This window comes from Platalea leucorodia, assembly GCF_965183815.1.
Source record: "Platalea leucorodia genome assembly, chromosome: 8".
Lineage (NCBI taxonomy): Eukaryota > Metazoa > Chordata > Aves > Pelecaniformes > Threskiornithidae > Platalea > Platalea leucorodia.
Window position 1 is genome coordinate 24,256,569 of NC_138830.1, and position 21,953 is coordinate 24,278,521.

Here is a 21,953-nt window from a genome sequence, read left to right on the forward strand (position 1 = left end):
TATGTATGCTTGCTGTTTAATGAGAATGTATATGTACTGTTTAAATATTTTAGTGAAAATATTGGGTTTTTGCTCTTTTACAGGATTTGCTTACAAGACACAAGCTGCTAAGTGCAGAATTTTTGGAACAACATTATGATAGGGTGAGCAGATACGTTTTAATATTCAGAATTTTCTAGTCCTGTGTATCTTATTTGAATAAGTCAGTATTTTCATTCCTTGTTTAGCTTTGTTTTTGGAAATTTACATACAATATTAAACCAATTGAAATTACAGTAATTTCTGCCAAGCAGTAGAATTAAAATCAAGACCTTATTGTTGAATGTAGAAAGGTGTAAAAACAAGAGAAGGCAGCAGAAATCTAGTTCTGTGAAAACTAGATCGGATTTTTCCGCTAGAGGGAACCCTTTCCTTGTCTTTCTCTTTTGTCTGTATTAACCCATAACAAACAAAAATTAATGAACAGTGTTCAGTACCAGAAACTATTATAGTTTAAGAAATAATGAGATAACTTCTTCCACCACATTGCAATCTAAGCATTCAAAGGCTCCTAAGAGAGTATATATTTTTTTTAAAGCGTATACAATGTTTAAACGGTAGTGACTTACAGGAACCTACTGAGATTTCAGATTTTGTTTACATTTTTGTTATGAATTTGCATCTCCTCCAGTTTGTTATAATCATTTGGAAGAAGAGTGCGTATGACACTTGGAAAGGTCTTAACCCTCCTCTTTATTCTGTGTTTAGTTCTTCAGTGAATATGAGAAGTTACTTCATTCGGAAAATTATGTGACAAAGAGACAGTCACTTAAGGTAAGGCAATTTTATTTTCTTCTTAAATGCAAAGTTAGAGAATTAATTTAATTTCAGGGTGGGTTGACTTTAATTGAAATGGCTTCAGTAACTGCCTTGGATAGTGTTTATTTTAATTTTTCATACGTTTTAATTCTTGGGATCAGCTAGTTTTCTTTAGTCCAGTCCTTCCATTATTTAGTGTCCAGCACACACCAAGTCATTTCTCTCCCTGTGCAGAAATGGCTATATGCAAATATGTTTATTTTTGTTTGGTTTTTTTCTTCAACAAATCTGGACACATTTAAATAACATAATAAAGATTCACATGGTGTGACTAGAGCAATACTAATCTTACATTCAAGTAGGTCAGAAATAGTGAATGTAAATATAATACATAACTTGTAGCAAGGGTGGTACTTGTGGGGAATATCCTTTTACTCCCTTCTGGACAAAGAAGGTAGTAAAAGAAGTGTAAATATTTCTCATTTGAAATACTAACTCTTTTTGTTTGTTTGTTTGGGGTTTTTTGTCTTTTAAAACCACATTCTTATTGATGATGTATAGCTTCTGTATAAATGAAAAAAAAAGAAATCATGGGGAAAAGGAATGTAAAAGACTTTTCTTTCAATTCCAATTCATAATAAGGGGGGAACAAAAGGTGATTTTTTTTCACTTGTGAGAAAAAAGAGAAACTGCATCATCGAAATAAGAGGAAAATGCACCCTGCACTTAGAAATTAAGGGCATTTGAGTTCTATTGTTGGTATATTTACAGACTGGTGTCAACTACTCAGTGTGTTTGAAAGCACTTATGAAAAAGTTGTTTCTTACGTCCGGTGTCAGTCATTTTTTCATTTGGGCTTGTTTTCCACTTTTAGCTTCTTGGTGAATTGTTATTGGACAGGCACAACTTCTCAATTATGACGAAGTACATCAGTAAACCTGAAAATCTCAAGCTAATGATGAACCTTCTACGAGACAAGAGTCGTAACATTCAGTTTGAGGCCTTTCATGTGTTTAAGGTATGTTTGAAAAAAAAACCCAACACAGTTAAACAAACAACAAAAGAACCCCACCAGAAGTTGTTTAGTTGAGTAAACTACTTAGCTGAGCCTAAACGAAGCTTATCTTAATGTCTACTAAGTGGTTAAATAAAGAGAGAGCTAATGTTTGTCTTTATTATGATCCATCTTTACAAACAGCTATTTTTTTTATCTTTTGAAAATTGTTGAGAAACCACTTAGGGACTTTCATATGATTGTCACTGTAATCTCTCTTAGAAAAATCTGGAATTAAGAAAGGTGAAATGCAGTAAAGATAAGGAGGAATGCATGATTTCATGTGAAATCATGAAGCATCTTGGAGTTCAAAAGTGTTCTCATCATGCTGCATGATCTATGAAGGATAGCAGTATTTTAGTCGTCACCTACATTTCAAAGCCTAAATTGTAGTTTGCACATTGTAACAGATACCTTCTGACTCTGCAGCAGACAAGCAAATAGCTAAGAGCTTGGAGATACAGTTTGACATATAAAAGCTTTCAGTGAACTTTAAGATACCCATCTGATGCTGTGTATAGTATGAAACCATGCATTTGCTATAGAATTTATCCGTGAGGTGTGTTCAGTGGTTTCTGCAGAGGGTGTAGTGGCTGATCACCTCCCACAAATTGAATTTCCTTTGGTACTGGTGTTCAGCTTCTATTCTAATAAAATAAAATTACTCCTTTTTTTTTTTTGTTTGTTTTGTTTTGTTTTAGAACTTGCATTTACTCCATAATTTTTTCTGTAGAGATACTGGAATATGGAATAATTAAAATGTCACCTTAAGTTGTTGTCATCGCTGTTTTGTTGGCTAGGTTTGTTTTTTAACATAGCCTTCTGTTTCCTACTGTTATGCTAAATGCCTTTTATTTTCTTGCAGGTGTTTGTAGCCAATCCTAACAAGACACAGCCTATATTAGACATCCTTCTAAAGAACCAGACCAAACTTATTGAGTTCCTCAGCAAGTTTCAGAATGACAGGACCGAGGATGAACAATTTAATGATGAGAAGACCTATTTAGTTAAACAGATCAGGGATTTGAAGAGACCAGCACAGCAAGAAGCTTAATCTCCAATAAACCCTTAAAATATTAAACCCAAATTCAGCATTTGCTGTTAGATATTCAGCATCAGGCACTCTTATCGATTCATGAGGAACATTACTGCTAATCTGCTGTTCAGTGAACGGTTTTTGTTTTTCTCTTTTCTTTTTTAGTCCAAGTTGAAAAACATAGCTGCTGCTTTCTTGCACAATGTGGACTTTCTTGATATTTGTGTCATTTCAGAATTCAAAGACACTGCTTGTTTTAGGAGTCCTGAAAAGAAAGATTCTAGGTTCGTGAAAGCAAACATATAGATACTAGTTTGGTTTAGGAGAGAAGGTATTAATGTAGTTAACAGGTTGCATGCTTGCAAATCTGAATAAATCTGTATGTTTGCACTTACCTTGTTTGAGATATGAGCACAATGTGACCTGTGCGTACCTGGCACCATAGCATAAGATTATATGCCTTGATTAAAAAAAAAAAAATGCGCAGTGCTTTATTTGTAATCAAAGGGGAAATGTATCTAAGATGTGAGCTTATTGGGATAAACAGTTGTCTTGCAAATAAACTGATATTGAAACTTAGCGACTTTTAAAAGAGTGAAATCTCAAGGTTCATAAGGAAAATGTATATATGCCTTTCACTGCTTTATAGAATTTTTTTTTTTGACATGATTTGATTTTTCTGAGAATTGACTTGTAAACTTGGAAATATGTTCTAAGGGTTTTTGTTAATTTTACTTTAAAGGTATTTCAGACAGTAGACCTAGCAGTGACATTTTGCATTTCATTTCAACAATGCTTGCTGGTTTCTTTTGTATATAACTCCTAGGCTGCTCATTTCTTTAAAATATGATTTAATTTGTACAGCAGAGGAATGTTATTGTATTAGTCTGTAACTATTACCTAATATTGAGTTTTGCAAAATGAATGCTCATATGTAATTGAATACTCAGATCACATGGAAATGCTGATTTAACAATCTTAAGTACTGCAGCATTAAAAGGAAAAAAAAAAACCCAAACAAATTCTTTGTATTCACTTATCTAATGGGGTGCCATCAATTAGGGTAGGCTGAAATAGAGAACTGGAACCCTTTATACTACATTCTTACTGGATAATATTGGCCTTATTCAATTAAACTAGCATTGTGCTCACCAGCTCTGCAAATGGCAAAGATTATGCTAAATTAATATTGAATCCTCTTACTTCTGGGGAGCCTGCAGTGCATCATTTCTTTCTTACAGTAAATAACTCAGTACAGTAGTTGTGAAAGTGAATGATTTAATTCCCTCCAACTTCAAGAAACAATTTCATAGATGTCCTAGTGTAACAAAATGATTTAATTTTGTTGATTTTTGTTCTTTAATGCTGCAAACTATCAGTATTTATAAAAACAAAAAAACCAACTGATTTTGCACCATGTTTTTGTTACTGTGACCATACAAAAGGAATCTACTAAGTATAGCTAAATGATGTTATTAAAATTGTATCTATCCATCATATAGTAACGCTAAGATCACAACCAAGCAAACTTACGGATTGGAGTCTGAAAGTTCAAATTCTGCATGGCTGAGTCTGATTGAGAATGCTATGGAAAATGTTTGTTGCTTCCTGTCCTCTTCCTAGTTAAAATATTGTGCAATCAGCAAGATGAAACTCCTAAGTGATGTTTAAGCTGATTTGAAAGCCTTCACCAGGAAGTCAGTCAGCTCCAGAAAACTGAGTGTTTTCACTCAGTTGTTTAAAATTGCTCTTAACGTTATAATTGGTCTTTTAAAGGTTCTTAATGTGTCCTTTGCAAACCGATTCATTTTGCCTACAGGAAAGAAAATAGCGTACTCTTACTGAAGATCACTTACACAGGCAGGCAGAATTGGCCATGAGGTGGTATTATAGTTCAGTACTAACAGTCTATTATATTTTGGTTTATCATAGCTGAGTGGAGGAAAACATTATTTGCCAAGTTACTCACCATAACATATAAGGCTTCCTCTTTAGAAAAATGTAGATGTGCTAAAGATTTATATATGTAAAGAAGTGAAAACATTTGGACTGGGATAGAGGTTACTCTATATTAGGCCTTGGAAACAATGGCTATGGTGACTTTTTTAATACGTGGAAACATTTGAATGTTGGCTCTCGAAAAGAAGTTGTATTTAAATTAAAGCTCATTTGATGTGCTCTTTGTATTAAAAACCTATTGTTCTGGAAGTGGTTTCTTATCTGCTTGAAGGCTTAAGGGTATTACTAAAAGTTATTTAAATGTGAGCGGTTCTTGATTTTGCTTTTTTTTTTTTTTTTTTTTTTTTTTTTTTTTTAAATAAGAGATGTATACAGTTGTAATTCTACTTCTGTGGTAGCATTTCATTTCTCCTGAGGAAAATGCATTTCTTATCCAAAAAATCTGGCTGGCCCCGTAATTTAAATTGAAATAAAATTTTGAAGAAAAACGTGTGTTCTTTACTGTGTTACTGAAGAGGATGAGTTTTCTTGTGGATGTGTGTCTGTTCTCCTTTATTGCCTTAGAGGGGTTCAGCTTTCTCCCTTTTAAATGTGAAATAATTTTAAGTCATGAAAAACTCTACCTTGCAAAAACATTCTTAAGGAATTAAGACAAAGTGCTGTATTAGAGATATAATCAATTTTAATTAATTGTTGGTAGTCTCTCTTGCCTATTTGTAGCATTATTTGCTGATTTTGTTCCTTTTTTGCATGACCAAGGGCAGAGAGGAGATGCTGTTTCCTGCATCACATCTAGAGACAGGACCTGATAGGATTAGTGGAAGTGAGTCTTCAGTAATTTTTGGCCCTTCTCTCTAAATTTCAGGAGCCAAAAGAGTGTGTAATTGGTTTACTCTTTCCTTAGGAAATCCTGTGGTCTCATTGCCTTTGAAGCTGTCTGGCTCTGTCCGTTTTTCACAGGTAATACCCCAAGTTATGGAGGGTAGCAAACATCATGGGAGTTGTGTTACACTAAAAAAACCAAACCATTCAGGAGGTTTTGATGCAGATTGTTCAGATGGTTTTGTTTAGCAAAATTACTGAAAAATCTGGTTTCCTGCCAGGAACATACTTACCTTGCAGACAAAAATATTTGGCCTTTTATAGCCTCCCACTCAGGGCTATACCTGTTTGAGCCCTTATAGAAAATGTTAGTATTTTTCTTCCTCACTTGACAGTAAGATCACAGGTTACAAGGGGAAGAAATAATTTATACTTGTAGTCAAACAAATTGCAAATTTTAATTAAGAGTGGTCAAGTTGGGTACTTGACTGGGTGTTTGGATGAAACGGCCCTAGTGGGAGTAGGCATGGGAAATGAAAGGAGATGTTGCACTGACTTCTTAAAATTTGTTTTCCCTACAGAGCTGACCAGCAGGACCTGCCTTCTGAGCTGCCATCTAGCAACCGGAGTAAGAGTCGCCCTCAGAGCCCATGCGAGCAGGTCATGGACAAAGTTGCTTTCAGTAAGTTTGCTTCTGTTTGTGGACTGCCAAGCCATTCCTAACAGGCACCTTCATGGGTTTTCCTTTTGCTGCTACCCTTTTTTCCCTCCTTTATTCTAGACCTTTGCTGGCTGCTTTGTTGAATAATCTTCCTGTCCGTATTGCTTTCCCTTACGTGGCTGTTTACTTGAGCTGGTGCCATCTCATTGGGTGCAGTACCTTTATTTTCTGTCATCGTTTTGGTTATTTTTCATGATATATCCATACTCCTTTCTCCAAAGGTTTTGGTCTTTGTAATGCTGTTTTAAGCGCTGTTTCTTTTAGCTTTTCAGCATATTGTAATTTAAGTTGATTGTTAGTATCATAATAAGGAAAAAATAACCCTATTCTTTTGCATGGTATTTCTTTAAATAGTGTTCAACTTAATCTGAGCACATTGAGCTTGTGAAGAGTTGTTTCCAGTGTATGTGATCTATATTTACAAGTGTACCTCGGTAGATCCAGTTTAAATCCCATATGACTGGAGGCAGGTCAAAATATCAAAAAAAATCAAAATATGCAAAGAAGTTAAAAGGAGGGAGGAGAGGGACACTTCAATATATTGCATTCTTTGAAGGAAATTGGCTATTGCATGAGAGAAGAGACCTGTTTGGCTTCCCATTTAGAGATATCTGTTGACTTATCTATATTTAAAAAAAACACCACCACAAACTCCTGAGTTATACGGCCAACATATAATTAGATTTTTGGTAAGTGTGTTGTATTCACAGCAAAATATAAAGGCAAGCTCTTTTTTTAGAGGGCTCATACTGGAGATCCTGGTTTACACAACAAAAGTAAGGATATTTTGTTTTCTTGCTCAGAAATGCCCTGGCCAGAACTGGCTTTCTGTCACTTTTCATAAATGGACCCGTCATGCTAAAGGTTTCCTCACCATCTATAGCAGGAGAGTTTTCCAGCTGCGTTGCGGTGGGGCTGAGCGTAACTCCGGTACGCAGGGTGACATCCACTGAGGGAGTGTGTCACGCGTCTGGAGGTGACGTTAGCCAAATTGCCTTACGTGTTCCTAATAATGGTAACACTAAAGGATTGATCAAGAGGGCATGTTTGGAGTGAAGGAAGATAAACAATGTGCTGTAACATAAAGATATAGTTTAGATATGTTTTGGGGGGGGTGGATCTGTTTGGAAAAAACAAGATAAATATATATGCTGCTTTTTATATCTACTGAAACAGCTACGTATGTGCTATTTGAGATAAATGATTACGACTGGAGTTGTCCGTTCTCCTTGCCTAAAATTAAATCAACAGTAGGTTTTTTCCATTTCTTCCCCAGCAAATTCCTTATACTGAGCTGTCATGGAGGATCCCGTTACAGTTGTTGTTTCTTCCTCTTGTGGCAGCCTTTGGGAATGCCTCGCATCCCACCATCAAGAAACTCAGGGTGATAAAAATGTAAGTGTTGCTTAACAAGGTTCTATTATTAAAACAGATGTTGAACTGAATTTAGTATTGCTTAGTGTTACTTAGAGACTTGCAGGAGAGGATTAGGTTTGCATTTAATTTGAGCAAAAAACAAGAATAGAAGCTGTATAGATTTTTAGGGCTGTTTTGGCAAGTTTAAGAATGTTGTGTATTCTAACATTAAATAAGCCTTCGTAACTATAATTCGGGGCATCTAAATAAGGCATCCAGTATGTGTAGTACAGTGTTTAAACCACTGAGGTGTGAGTAAGCCAAGTGTCTGGCCTCAGCTCTTTAATAGCCTCTACAGATTGTACAGAATTAAAAGAAAATGTGTCACTAAGAGAAATCAGACTGTATTGCAGGCTTCTAGGCATCTAGACAGGTTGAGAAATACAGTCTGGAGAGACTAAAAGGCGCAAAGGTTTACCTGGCTGTAAAACAGCTTGCAGCAGCTGAATTTCCTCATCTTTTTCCGTCTCTGGAATTATAGAGTGCTGGGTCATGCCAGCTAATATCCAATTACATGAAAACAGCATTTGAGGATTTGCAATAATACATTTTTACATAAAACGTTTTTGCCCTAGAAATTGTTTCTTAAAGAAGTAGGAGAACAATCTCACAAACAAAAATAGTGTATTGACAGAGCTAGGTTTTTGTAATGTTTCTTCAGGCCATTAGAACAGTAGGGAAAGCCTCTAGACGTAACTTTGTGATGGTGCACGTGCTTCATGTTTGAGGAGCCCTTTCGAAGCACAGACATGCAGATTAGGGTTGGATCTTAGTTTTAAGTCATATCAGAGCAATGTTCTAGAAGGAAAAAAGCACAGATAAAGCTAACATAGCAGGAACAGTTACAAACCTACAAAGAAGAGTAAGATTATTGGAGGTTCTAAATAGCTTGTAAATATCTGTTATTTAATTTAAGAGATGAAATGGTTTGCCATGCTAGGTTGTAGGCCATCAGAGTACAATACATGTAATATGGTACACACTATACAGACAGGATTTGAATTTTGGCTTCAGTTTATCTAATGTAAGAAACACATATTTTAGAAAGAACAAAGAGTGAAAAAGCTATGATGGACAGTGGCTGAAAGTATTCTTGCTTCTTGGTGTTATTTGGGAAGCTGGAGTCCAGCTCTCCAGTTCCTAATGCCAGTCTTCCCTTCTCTTGGGTATTCACCCAGTTTGGGTGAAACCTGCAGGTGGAAGGGGGGAGGCATGGTGACAAAAATAAAATTTTTAAAGTATCAGGGAAAGCACATGCCTCATTCCTTACTGCTACTTTACAATTTTAAAATGTTTTCCCTTTATATCTTTGATATGAGAATAAACTGAAAGCTAGTATGGGGTAATTTAAACGTTTGTACAGAAACTTTTAAAAGAGCATTAAGTTGTGAGTTCATTTCTTTTAGCTGAATGTTTCTTCTGAGCTATGTTTTTTTCTTTTAGCCTTGACTGGTGTAAATTAAATTTCCCTTGACTACACATTGCACTTTTGGTAATTAGTAACACATGACAGCTGTGCACAGGTGGTGTTATAGTTTATAGTGTGCTCTGGTATAAGGTTCATACGGGGAAAAAGCAAGTAGGTTAAATTCATGAGTACAGTGAGTTATTGACAGCTCTAGACATCCCCGTTCTGAAGAGAAAGTCCTCCTTTTACTAATAAAGATGTGCAAAACCTAGGAATTGCAAATAATCGTATTGATATTTATGTTGGCTGATGGCTTCTCAGAATGAGCAGTAAACCGCAATCTAGTTTTGAAAAACATCTGCTAGGCAGGTAACACCCAAGGTGAAATATTATTGTGTGGCTTGTGGCTTCAGCTCGTTTCCACCAGCTGTATAGGCTCTGCTGCCAGCTCCTGGGCAGGAGGCAGTTGGCGCTGCTGCTGGTACAGCTGCCCCTTGCTGTGGAGTCAGCTTTCTGCAGTCTCCTGGCTGACCTGGCTGTGCCTCATGCCACAGACTTCTTCCACATTAGATAAAAACCTTCAGGAGAAGAACATAGAGCAAGGTAAGTCGGTGAAGCAAAGGGTCAGAAAAGACACAGTTTTGCAGCTGAGCTGCCAGCATTCTCATAACACAGCACTGCAGTGTGAACAGCAGTTTTGTGTTACCTGTCTCTGACTCAGATAACCGTGGTTAGTCAGCCACGTGAGCTGAACTGTTTCTGGTCTGGGGATACGATGATTTGTAAATCTTCTTTCTCTCTTCTGGTGCTCCCACTCCTTGCTTCTGAACTTCCAAGCCCATAAAGGATATTTCCTGCAGTTCTGTTTTCTGTTAGTTAATCCCTCGCTTACCAAGTCAGATTGTTTACTTACAAAATCCCAGTCCTCTTGGCAAATCACTTCTTTTGGGAACTGCCCTTCCATTCCAGTTCCTGCTATTTGTCTTTTCTGTCCTTTTTCCAAGGGGCTCTTTTGGATATCTTGGGAAATGTTCTGTAGTTGCTGAATCTCCTGTAAGAAGTGGAGTTATTTATGTCTAATAATTTTTTCTCCAGTCATAAAGAGTTTATCATCCAGTATCATTGCTGCAGGCAACGTGGTTTCCCGTAAGCCACTATTTGTATATCATTAGAAAATAGAGAATAGGCAAAGCAAGAGTAGATCATGAGTACAGCACATGTGTGGCTCACAGCACTGTGTTAGGCACACGAGAATTTTGACGGTGACGTGGAGAGGGGTGGGAGCAAATAGCATAGTTTGACCAGGGTGAATCTTGCTAATGGTTGAGGTGCCACAGGTTGGCATGGGGGTTGGTTGACCAGGTAATGCTAGGAAGCCAGCTGCTATCAACACCCACACACAGCTATGTGGGGCACTAAATACGTGGAGTTGGTAACTGATTTATAAAGCAGCCAGTATTTTATCTCTGCTTTCAAAATGCTGCCCTGTTTGTATAAACTCTTGTATTTGGGTTTCTGGTGTCAATGATGGGCTCTGTCAGTGAGTGAGCTTTTGCAATCTTTCCTGTTAGTTGTGTGCTGTAGGAAGGTGGCTGGGACAGTCTCCTTCTGATCGCAAGCTAGCTGGCAGGGTGTTATTACAGGTGAACCTTGCTCTCCAAACAGTCAAATGGTGTCTGTGTTGTCCTGTGACTAGACAGCTGTCTGCACAGAATCTTCTGAACTCAGCAGAGATCAAATCTTTGATTTCCTATTCTCTCGGTCCATTAGTCCTAAAAAGACTGTTCCTGCTGCAACAGTTTGATTTGCTGTGCTGCTACCAGAAGTGACAGGTTTAAGGACTAATCGATGCCCCTAGTGCCCAGGTTCAGACTGACCCTTGCAATTTGCATGCAAGGTAAATATCTCAGCCAGACCCTGTTTCCCTCCACTACTGTCTTACTCATTAGCACTTTCAGGACAAGAAAAGGCAGTTGCAAGTGGAACAGCATTTGAATTGGTACACCAAAGGGACAAACGAGCTCGAAACATTGCCCAGACAACTGGCTTCATGGCCTGAAATGAAGGCTGTTCTCAGGACTGGCCTGCAGCCTCTCCTGGAGAGTGCTGGGTGATGATACCCTTGTCACTGTTGTTTGTTGCTTGAGTGAAACTGCTTTTTGTGCCAACATTTCCACGCCTCTCCAACCTTATCCTCTGGCACAGTGTAGAGCTGTTTGAAGGCTGCTGGAAATAATGCTGCCTGGAGTGATTTGCTGGAGTGAGGTCCTTCAGCCTGCAGCTGCTATACCTCTGGACATGTGTGGTCTGCTTCTGAGAGGTCTGCAATGTCTACAGGTTTACATTCACTGTACAGGGAGGTTTTGCTTTCTTTGGAGGGAAAAAAAAAGTCCACAGATGAAGGGTCAGAAGTCTTGCGACAGCCAGGATATGGTTTTAATTTGATTGTCCTTATCTTACAGTGTGGCCTTTAACTTCAGGAGGCAGAAGGTAAGTGAGAAGGTATCTCTACCCAGACAGAGTACTGACAGTTCTGATCTGAGGTTCTCCACGCCTCAAAGAAAACTGCTGTGCCAAAGTGGGTTCTTTTCTGTCCCTTTTTGCCTCCACAGCAGCGGAGGGCACAGAAGCAGATCTGGGCCAGACACTGGTTGTTCCTGGTGACATCAGTTTCAGGTTTTGGATCTGGCTTCCTTGATGTTTCTGCGCATACCGTGGCCTGATCCAGAGCCCACTGAAATGTAAGAGAAGATTACTGGTGGCTTGCAGGGCTTTAGACCTGGCCTGTAGGACAGTCCAGGTCTCAAGGCATTCGTGATCAGTACTGAGTGGGCAGAGGAGAGCCTCCTTTTAGCCAAGTACAGGAGGTTAGGCGTTTTTGTTTATAATGCAAAAAGAAATGAATGAAAACCAAGCCTTGGGAGTGTTTCCAGCTGTAGGAGAAACTTTTGCTCTATAAGCAAAGGAGTGGAGAGAGTCTGCTTTCCAATGGACTTGTCTCCCATGCATGTTCCCTGTGACGGGCTTACAGGTGGGAATCAGCATGGGGGTGGCCACTGTGGCTCTACATGTGTGCATTGCCCAGTTTACTGGTGCCAAGCAGAGTTTGTGCCTCTGTGTGGGGTGAAGGCAGCCGGCAAAGGAAGTGGGATGGGGAGGAGGAGACAGCTACGAGGATTCCCAGGGTCAATGTGGAGCCGCTGAGTGGCAGCAGCCAGCAGCTACGTTACTCTGGAGTAGTGGGAGTTGGGGTACGAGGGGTGAGGGAGCAGGGATGGGACCTGAGAGAGGAAGGGGGTGGGAGAGATGAGAATGCTCTTCCACAGGATGGCTCAGGGCTGAAGGGGGTTGAGGAGGAAGAGGTGGTTCCAGCAGGGAGGAAAGGACATGGAGATGGAAATGCTAGCTCAGAAGGCATCTGGGGATTACTGGGAAGTACCTTCTTCCTCACTGGAAAACGTGTGTCTGGGCCTGTGTCTTGCAGGTGGAGATCCCTGCAGAGGGCTGCTGTAACCTTCTGCCCCGCTCTGTAACTGGGGAGGAGTATTGAACACCCCCTGCACAGCAGGCATCTCTGGCACTCGCGGCCATGGCTCTCAGAAATGAGGCAGTCACACAGGGCCATCTGAAAACTGTAGTCACGGCCCTTGCTTTGTCTGAGACTGGGCTCTCTGGCTGGACTGTCTCCGTCTGAAAGTATCCAAAACTGATGGGGATCCTCTGGGGCATTGCACAGTTTAGTTAGTCCGAGTCAATTCAAAATTAAATACTGTGTTTCGATCGTCTTTACAAACCAACCTTTTTTAATATATTTTGGCGGAAACAACCTTTTTCCCCTCATGGAAAATTTCTGTTCTCTCAGAAACAGAATTCTGTTTCAGATCTCCCCTATGGAAAATTCCCAACCAGCTCCAATTCTAAAACTTGATGCCAGAAAGCATCTAGCAGGCATTAGCAGAGGGTAACTCGGGGTGTAATGTATCATTTAATCCTAACTAGGGCAACATAGCCACACGAATCTGAGAACATGAGCAGCCACTCAGCATCCCTAACTCAACATGCAGTAGGCAGTCCACCAAAAGCACACATGCAGAACAGGGAAAAAGAGTTATCATTTTTCAGTTTTGAAAGCTCAGTTCTACCCTGAGAAAAAAGCTGGCAAAATGTCATCAGATGCGCCATTATCTGCTTCCTCTTACTTCCAAATCCAAAGTGTTCACTTTACAAATAAGAAGATACTTTTTGGGGGGTTTTTTTGGTTTGTTTTTTTTTTTATGTTTTTTTTTCCAGGTAGTTTCACCAGCAACCAGTCCGAGAGACAAAAAGGTTTCCTCCTCCTATAAGAAGTATACAGGGAAGAAAATTATCTGGCACGTTTGCAGGCACAACAAACTTAAATGTTGAAGTTGGTTCTGTTGACGCACAAGAAATAATAGTCTCAAGTCCTTCTCCCACATCTCTGCTGCTGCCTTCCTACTCAGAAGAGAGACCAGCTGACTGAGAAAGTGCTGTTCCCTTCAGCAGAAAAAGGATTTGGGATTCAAGCCTGTCTCAAAAGGTAGCTTAAAGCCTATTCGTGGAAGCATTGCCCAATTTAGCACACATCCTGCGAAAAAAGCAGGCTTCTGGACAGGAAACATGCCTTGGCAGCGCAAGACAATATCATGCTGGGAAGGGAAAAGGAGGGAGAAAGGCAGGTGAAGTGCTTCAAGATGTGGTAATGCTTAAGTGTCCTTCCACAGTGTGTTGATGGGTCTCTTTGTTTTTTGTGTGGACCATACAGGCTCATCTTTTAGGGCTGAGCTCACAGGCTGTGATCAGGTATTTCAAACTTGTGTCCCAAACATGGACTATAGTGTATGTTAAGCCTATCCAGACACTGGAGTACTTTTCCTTTTCTAGCTTCAGTGTAAACTGCTGGCTTGCCTGCCTGCCTTTGACATGAACTGAGCAAAAGAAGCAGCTCTGGTTCAGGTTTGGATATGTGGTGTCATGGGGCAGCACTGCTATGTCAGCACGGCTTAGGGGCAGAACTTCTGTTTTGAAACCTGTGTGGATGCAAGTTAGCTTAAAGCGTTTCTTGGAGCCTGAGAACAGACCAAGCTGTTACTCGGTCACTGTCCCACTACTGTTTACTGAAAGTCCCAATAGCACAGGAGTGAAGAAATTGATTATTCCTTTTCCTTAACAGGGACTTCTTCCAGACACACCTAAAAAGACTGTCTACAGAACAAATTGCAATAAATATCCAGCCACAGACCCATCAACATGAGTTATTGTCAAAGGCAATGAAAAGGTGTTTTATTTATCACTAATTTCACTCAGATATCAAGGACAAGTTTCCTCTACCCGAGGATAGCTATGAATTTTTTGAGGGCTTTTTTTTTTTTTTTTTTTTTTTTTTTTTAAAACTAAACCTTTATCAACTTAGAGATGCTATTTTTTGGGCCTTTTAAAAATATTTCTTGCAGCTGAACTAGGCTTTGGTTTAGTTGGGTTTTTGAATCCTCAGATTTGCTGACTTCCATCTGCAGCCTTGAGGATCCAATGCAAGATGGGCATTAAACAAACGTCCTTACCAATGTGCTTGATCCTGACTTGTGCATGTTTTTGATGCTGTTTGCTTCAGAGCCTTCAATTCTAGGCAAGCCTTCAATTTTTAATGTAAAACAGAAGCAGGAGCAAAAAATTCTTTTTAGAGTAAGAAAGAACTACTGAAAAAACCCTTTCATGTCCTCTATGCATTATAAAAATGGGAAAAAAGTAGTCCAGAGGTTCTGTGGCCACTTCCTTTGTAGGCCTCCTTTGATGATTTTGTTCAAGCAGTTGTATCCTGTTTTTTGGGTTTTCTCTAGTGTGAGCCTTCCCCACAAAGAAACCGATGAATAAAGTTTCTCTTGTTTGTCTTTAGGTAAAATATGAAGCTTTACACTACTGCCTTTCAGGTACCGACATGAGCTGCTCTTGCACTTTGAAACAACAGGTTAATTCTTACTGGCTTTTCCTGTTGTTGCATCTCGGTTTTGAGAGTGATAAAAATGAAAGTAATTTTTAGGCAGCATTTTGGACCCATTTAATTTCTCAGGGTTATGGAGCTAGAAGCACTCGGCATTTCACCGCTCCTGCAGGAAAGACCAACCAAACGCTTAATGAAGGAAGTCTTGTTTCTGAAGATTTGAGCGTGATTGCAATCTCATAATGGCAAGATTTCCACCTGAGCAGCTGTTGGCAGTTCTGAAGTGTTTGGTTAGTCTGTTATCTCTTCTGAAGATATAAATATAAATATGTATTTAAAAAGAAAAAGGTAGAAACTAATAGGAAGTTGTCATGCAGGGCGATATGCAAGCCCCAAACATTCCTTGTTTATCTTGTATCTTTGCACTGAGTGCAGTATTGCATAATGTCACAAGTGCTGAATATTTTCTCTAGCGAAGTGATGCACTTTAATTAAATTCACTGTTTAAAGTTCAGTTATTCATTAAAGGTACCCAGTTGTCCAGAAAGACATGCTGACCTTGGATATACACTCCTTTGAAGAGGACCCTTAGGGGTATGAACTAGAAAAACGTGGAGAGTTCCTTGGCCAGTTAACTACATAGATGTATACCGTTCATCTGACAGTTTCGAAGCACCGCTGTTCACTGTCTGATGACAGCAAATCAGGGCGTCCACGTCCTTCAGTTTCTCTCACAGAATCTGGACTTTGCTGCTGTTAGTTGGCTCTCGCAGCCAGGGCTGAGCCTCAGCCTCCCAGACAGCTCCAGCCTCTCCTTTGACCGGGGTGGGAGCCCTTGGGCGTTCCTGGTTAGTGGCTCACCTCTGAAGGGCCTTTTTGTGATGGAAGCGAGCAGATAGAAAAGCTTTGCAAAATTCAAGCTGCATTTATCCACAACAAAGAATGTACAGTTCTCAGCAAACAATAAAACATCTATTCATTTTCATGCTCTTATTTTTTGTTTTCCACTGCTCAAGTGTTCTCTGTGTTGAGGTTGAATCTTTCAGGGGCCAGTAGCCCTCTGCCAGCAGATGTCTTCTTTCCTGAAACAAGAGAGGCCCTGTTTTCTCCTAGCATCTTTTGCCCTTGTCTAGCCTTAGTGTAAAATATCCTTTGCTGTAGAAATGTTTCTTATTTCTCTCATCTGCCTAATGTTCCTTTCTCTCTGAATTTTGTCTTTTATCTTCTCAGATCCAGCACTAGTTTGATCTTGTTTTCCTCTGCTGGTGTTATCCCATCATTGGCCGGTGAGAGAGACAAGAAAACTGGCTTTACCAGGAACAGAGTTATTCTTTTATTCTCCAGAATTACGAAGGGCTTGGCTCCTAACAGTCTTTGCTCAACCTATGCGTGGATAAGCAGGTAAAAGACACCATGGTCTTTACTCAGCATAAGGAACATGGGGCAGCAGGCAGTGAAAGATGGTCAAAAGATAAGGAAGCAAACACTTAGGTTTCAAACAAATAAATTTGATTCAAGAGGTTTCCCTACCTACTGAAGTGTTAGTGAAGCTTTAACAGCTCACGCTACTTGTGAAAATTTAAACTGCAGCACAAAATCTGATTGTGCTTCGATGAGGGTAAAGGCTTGAAAAGGTATGGCATATTTTTGTGATTCTGTCAAGACAGTGTAATCTCCTACCATCTAGGAAGCGTGATCAAAGAAACACTGGCTTTGGGGGTTGCAAGCATCTGCTGGGCAAGTGAAGTAAGTGATGTTTAAAGGTCAGAGCGCTCTGTTGATAAGAGAGACATATTAAAGGGGCAAAAGAACCACAGAGGACTTCCTGTGTCGTTACAGCAGGTGATATATGAAGTTGAGAGAATAGCTGAACAAAGCAAACCACAACAATGACGGGGTATTTAAAGCAAAATGGGGAAATAATAAGTCATCCGTGTTTATTAAAGTGGAGGGAAAGAGATTTCTGCCTCAGTTCCTTTCTCTATGGGATATAAAGGCAGCCTTTAACAAAAGGGGGGGGGGAAATCCCAATTCCGTTTCATTCCCTTTAACCTAACCAACGAAAATCCTTTTAGACTGTGGAAATTATCAGTTACGTAATGTTGTTACCAAAAAATCAGTATTTTTCGGGAGTCTTGGGTTTAATCCTTCTTTGTAATCAAAGTGATATGTTGCTTGGTTGTAAACAAAAACATCTGTACTCATGAGTGTTTCTCAGATATCCAGAATTAAACAGCATTAGTGAAACCCCGTAGTTGAGGGCGTGTCCTCAGCCATATGCAGTGCTGTGTGAAGACACCCAGGGTCTCTCTGAGTTACTTCACCGGTGTGATTACCTGGTGCGGCTCTGCTGCCTGTCACCCAGCTAGTGGTTCGGGGCAAGCTGGTGAACTGCTGTGTTGTGCCGTGAATACTTGCCTGCAAGGCCTTAAACAGGTAGCAAGCACAGGTTTATTTGGAATAGATCATCCCCATGTAATAGATAATGTATTGATTTGGGAATTTTTTTTATTGCATTTGGTGTTCCTTAGTGAAAGTTTGACTTCCCAAAAGGAATGCTTATTTGGGGGAAGACCTTGCCAATGCATTTTCCAAGAGATTCCTGCTGTTTTGAGCAGATATGTACTCCAGACCCTCTAGTATGTTAAGTGGCCTTTTTGTCCATCAGAAGCTTTTCCTAAGAGCTTTTACGCAAGTTTTGTTGCTAATTATTACTCTGGTACTAAATCAGGTTGTACATGTTGGATGCCTAAGGTGCCCAGCTCTTACACAGGTGATGCCCTCTGAAATGGTCCTCCTTAACAAGGCAGGCTGATGCTGTCAGGAAAGCTCACTCCTCACAGGGACTGTCCATATGGCCTGTTACTATCTGTCTGTTGGTATGAAGACAAACATCTTGCAAGAAATGAAAGTCTGATAATGTGCACAGTGTGAGAGTGTGTGTAGGGATAGGCTAATGTTGACATCATTAGTGCTTGGTCACCTAGGTGATGGATCTTGCTGCTATAGTAACCTGGAGGCTACATTACTCATCAAATATGAATTTTAACAAACAGGAATGTTTTAAGGTGTTTGTATCTTGTGTCCCCTGTAACTCTCTGTTGCCCTTTTAAAATATTTACAAGAATTGTAAAATGAGACTTTTAAGTAAAGGTTTTATTCTCCATTTTTTTCTTGGAATTGTGTCCCGGAAAAGACATGATGTTTATGCCCAAGCATCAAACTTCGGATACAGATTTTTGAAGAAAAATAATGCTATTGCTTATCGCCCTCTGAACTCTTGCCTCTTAGGACTGTCCCTTGCTAGGGAAGCTGATATTTTGACTTGTATCCAGAGGAGTTTCAGCCAGCTCAGTGTATTTATCTTTAGGCATCCACATGGACTTTTCATATACTTGTGCCATCGTGCATACCTGCAGCCATGTGCTTTTCCAGGGTCATGTCTGAAACATGGATATTCTGTGTATGGCTTGTGGTGGATTGTGGGACACTAACTTCTCTTTCTTGACCCAGAAAAGAAGTGATTTTAATACATGAGGTGCTTTCAGCTCATCAACAGCATAGTGTATTCATTCAGGGATGCGACCTTATATGCTGCTGGGTAAGAGATTTTCTTGGATTCAGGCACCAGCATGTGTGTCTCACTGAGATGTGTGAAAGATGATTCAGAAGTCACAAGAGCACAGAGTGGCAGATCAGCTCATAAGACTGCTGATTTTTCTTTTTGATGACTACATAAAAATTATCTGTGTGCTTTCAGGAGTCCCACAGTATATGCCCTCCATTACCCCCAGTGTGTCATCTTTTTCAGTTGGACAATAAAGACAGTAGGAGATTTTTTAAATTCCTATATGGTGGTACTTAATGCTGAAGAGATTTGTAGCTTCCTCTTGGCACAGCAGGATGGGACAAGGAGAATATGTCCTGATGACTTTTGAAGGGACAAACTGGTATATCCTCCACAATCTGACCTGGCTGACTAGACTTTCTGCTTTTTGGAAAATTTTACAAGGGATGAATAAAAATCTGGAAAAACACTAATGAAATCAAAACCACGAGTGATTAAAAACGAGACTTCCAACTTCCTGTCCCACTTGCGCAGAGCACTCTAGGCTTGTCATGAAGATGGAGCAGGGCCAGCATGTGCACGCAAGGACTTCACCAAGATAAATTTCCACGTAAGCACGGAGCCATAGAATAGGGTAGTCCATTCATCAGAACCAACTCTGTGGAAATACCCTAGAGGGTAACTCCAGTCATGCTTGAAATTTCCAAGAGAGTGCTCTGATGTCCCACCGTACAGTGGAATCATAGAATTGTTAAGGTTGGAAAAGACCTTTAAGATCATCAAGTCCAACCATTAACCTAGCACTGCCAAGTCCACCACTAAACCATGTCCCTAAGCACCACATCTACCTGTCTTTTAAATACCTCCAGGGATGGGGACTCAACCACTTCCCTGGGCAGCCTGTTCCACTGCCTGACTGCCCTTTCAGTGAAGAAATGTTTCCTAATATCCAGTTTAAACCTCCCCTGGTGCAACTTGAGCCCATTTCTTCTTGTCCTGTCACTTCCTGTTTGGGAGAGGAGACCGACCCCCACCTCGCTACAGCCTCCTTTCAGGAAGTTGCAGAGAGCAATAAGGTCTCCCCTCAGCCTCCTCTTCTCCAGGCTAAACAACCCCAGCTCCCTCAGCTGCTCCTCACAAGACTTGTGCTCTAGACCCTTCACCAGCTTCGTTGCCCTCCTCTGGACACGCTCCAGCACCTCGATGTTCTTCTTGTAGTGAGGGGCCCAAAACTGAACACAGTACTCGAGGTGCGGCCTCACCAGTGCCGAGTATGGGGGCACTATCACCTCCCTGGTCCTGCTGGCCACACTAGTTCTGATACAAGCCAGGGTGCTGTTGGCCTTCTTGGCCACCTGGGCACACTGCTGGCTCATAGTCAGCCAGCTGTCGACCAACATCCCCAGGTCCTTTTCCGCCAGGCAGCTCTCCAGCCACTCCTCCCCAAGCCTGTAGCGTTGCATGGGGTTGTTGTGACCCAAGTGTGGGACCCGGCACTGAGCCTTGTTGAACCTCATACAGTTGGCCTCAGCCCATCGATCCCGCCTGTCCAGGTCCCTCTGCAGGGCCTTCCTTCCCTCCAGCAGATCAACACACGCACCCAGCTTAGCGTCATCTGCAAACTTACTGAGGGTAAGTACAGCACTGAAGCTTTGCCTGCTCCTGGCACAGCCAACTGCATGGCTGTTGATGCAGCTATGTTAGATATTTTGAAAAAGCCTGAGAAGAATATTTGTTCAAGGCACTCCAGCTGTAATATAAACCTGAAAATATTGCCTCTGGGCATTAACAAGACTCTTTAAATGCTCTACTGACCAGCATCTTCACTGGCAGAACAGGGACTAGCTGTGTCCACATGATCATGAGCAGAATACACATTCTTGGGAATAAGGGTAGTTGGTGGGGAGAGATACAATTCAATAGGCCTTGAAGATAAACACAGGGAGATGGAGGATGCTCTGTACGTAAAGTCATCTGGATTTGCTGTCTCTGCTACAATGAGAGGGTGGATAGAGAAAGATTGCAGCGTACTTTGGGCATCTACTTGTAATCGTTTGGGTTGCCCTTGTTTCTGGGCAGAAAGGTGTGAAACAGTGTAGGGGGACAAGAAGAGGATGTATAGAGAGCTTGCTTTAGCTGCATGACTATTGTGCCCATGTAATTAGCTGGATTAGAGCTAATCTAATTACATTTTTTATTGCTTGTCCATTGGCACTATTGGCTTCTATTTGTGGTGGAGGCCGGTTGACCCCATGAAGCAGTCTCTTCTAGTCAATGAGCAGCTGCCCTCTATGTCATGTGAGATTAGGCCAGCTTTAGAAGAAACAACAACAAACAGTAAAGTGTGTGTGTTTGAGAAAGGCTTCATAGTAGTTTGTTCTTCTAAATGTTTCACCATTAAATATTATTTCTTCCTCAGTCCCTTAGGAGGCAGACCCTGCCAGAAAGCATTTGCCTATGGCTGGCAAGTTGGGTGAAGATTAAAGACCTGGAAAAACATTCTTCATGACTGAATTCTGCAGGGGGCCCTGATCTCAATCCCTGGTCTGTAAGATCACCAGGCTGAAGTGCTGCTGCCACATTTGTGAAGCTGGAGCCCGGTCATGTGAGTGTACCAGGCACTGGAAATAGGAGTGAGTAGCTACAACTTTTTTTTCCCTCAAAGGAAAGCCAGCTGCTTTTCCTCGATCGCTTGGAAGATAAACCCAATTTCCATGTCATCAGCTGAATTTCAGGTTCTACTCTCATCTTTAAGTTGTCAAGGATAGTTAATAGTAGTAATAAGGGAAGAGGGAACAACTAGAATAGGTGGGATTAGGCAGTGCTTCTAGCTCTGTATTGAACTGCTTATACTTTTATAGAGCTGAAGCAAAGGAAAGCTGAAGGTCCCTAGACCAGGTGCTTCCCTTCAGCTTATTTAATGCTTGAACATGTTTTAGCTGGTGAGTGCAAAGGGAAGTGGACAGATCATTCTCATCACTTAAAACTAAGAATAAATGTTGGTGCCCTTTTTCCTCTCAATGATTTTCCCCTCAGGGTTAAGGGAATAGTGGCAGATCTGCCTACAAAACAGTCTTATTTGTTCACCAGAAAAGCTGATGGGTGAGCGGGCCAAGCCAGCCAAATTAGTAGGAGCAGTCAAGGGTGAAGGTGGAGCTGACTAGGCCATGCTCAGTGCTGCGTAAGGGTAGCTGGCCTCAGAATAAAAGAGGCCT

The 21,953-nt window shown here is 40.7% G+C and overlaps 2 protein-coding genes across 3 annotated transcripts in view; both read left to right on the forward strand.

Moving 5' to 3' along the window:
• Positions 1–5,210, forward strand: part of CAB39 (calcium binding protein 39) — a 44,262-nt gene extending 39,052 nt beyond the window's left edge. Inside the window, exons 6-9 of the mRNA XM_082319825.1 lie at positions 84–143; positions 748–813; positions 1,673–1,816; positions 2,718–5,210. Of these exons, the coding sequence (XP_082175951.1) occupies positions 84–143; positions 748–813; positions 1,673–1,816; positions 2,718–2,906 (459 nt within the window). The 3' untranslated portion in view covers positions 2,907–5,210. The remainder of the gene's footprint in view (positions 1–83; positions 144–747; positions 814–1,672; positions 1,817–2,717) is intronic.
• Positions 5,211–6,273: 1,063 nt separating this feature from the next.
• Positions 6,274–21,953, forward strand: part of ITM2C (integral membrane protein 2C) — a gene marked incomplete at its 5' end in the record, with an annotated part of 48,919 nt that continues 33,239 nt past the window's right edge. Inside the window, 7 exons of one of the 2 annotated variants that reach the window (XR_014229031.1) lie at positions 6,274–6,351; positions 7,667–7,785; positions 11,677–11,704; positions 11,827–11,955; positions 12,699–13,772; positions 16,401–20,370; positions 21,158–21,371. Of the gene's footprint in view, positions 6,352–7,666; positions 7,786–11,676; positions 11,705–11,826; positions 11,956–12,698; positions 13,773–16,400; positions 21,372–21,953 lie in introns of both variants that reach the window. The other variant, XR_014229030.1, reaches the window with a different exon arrangement.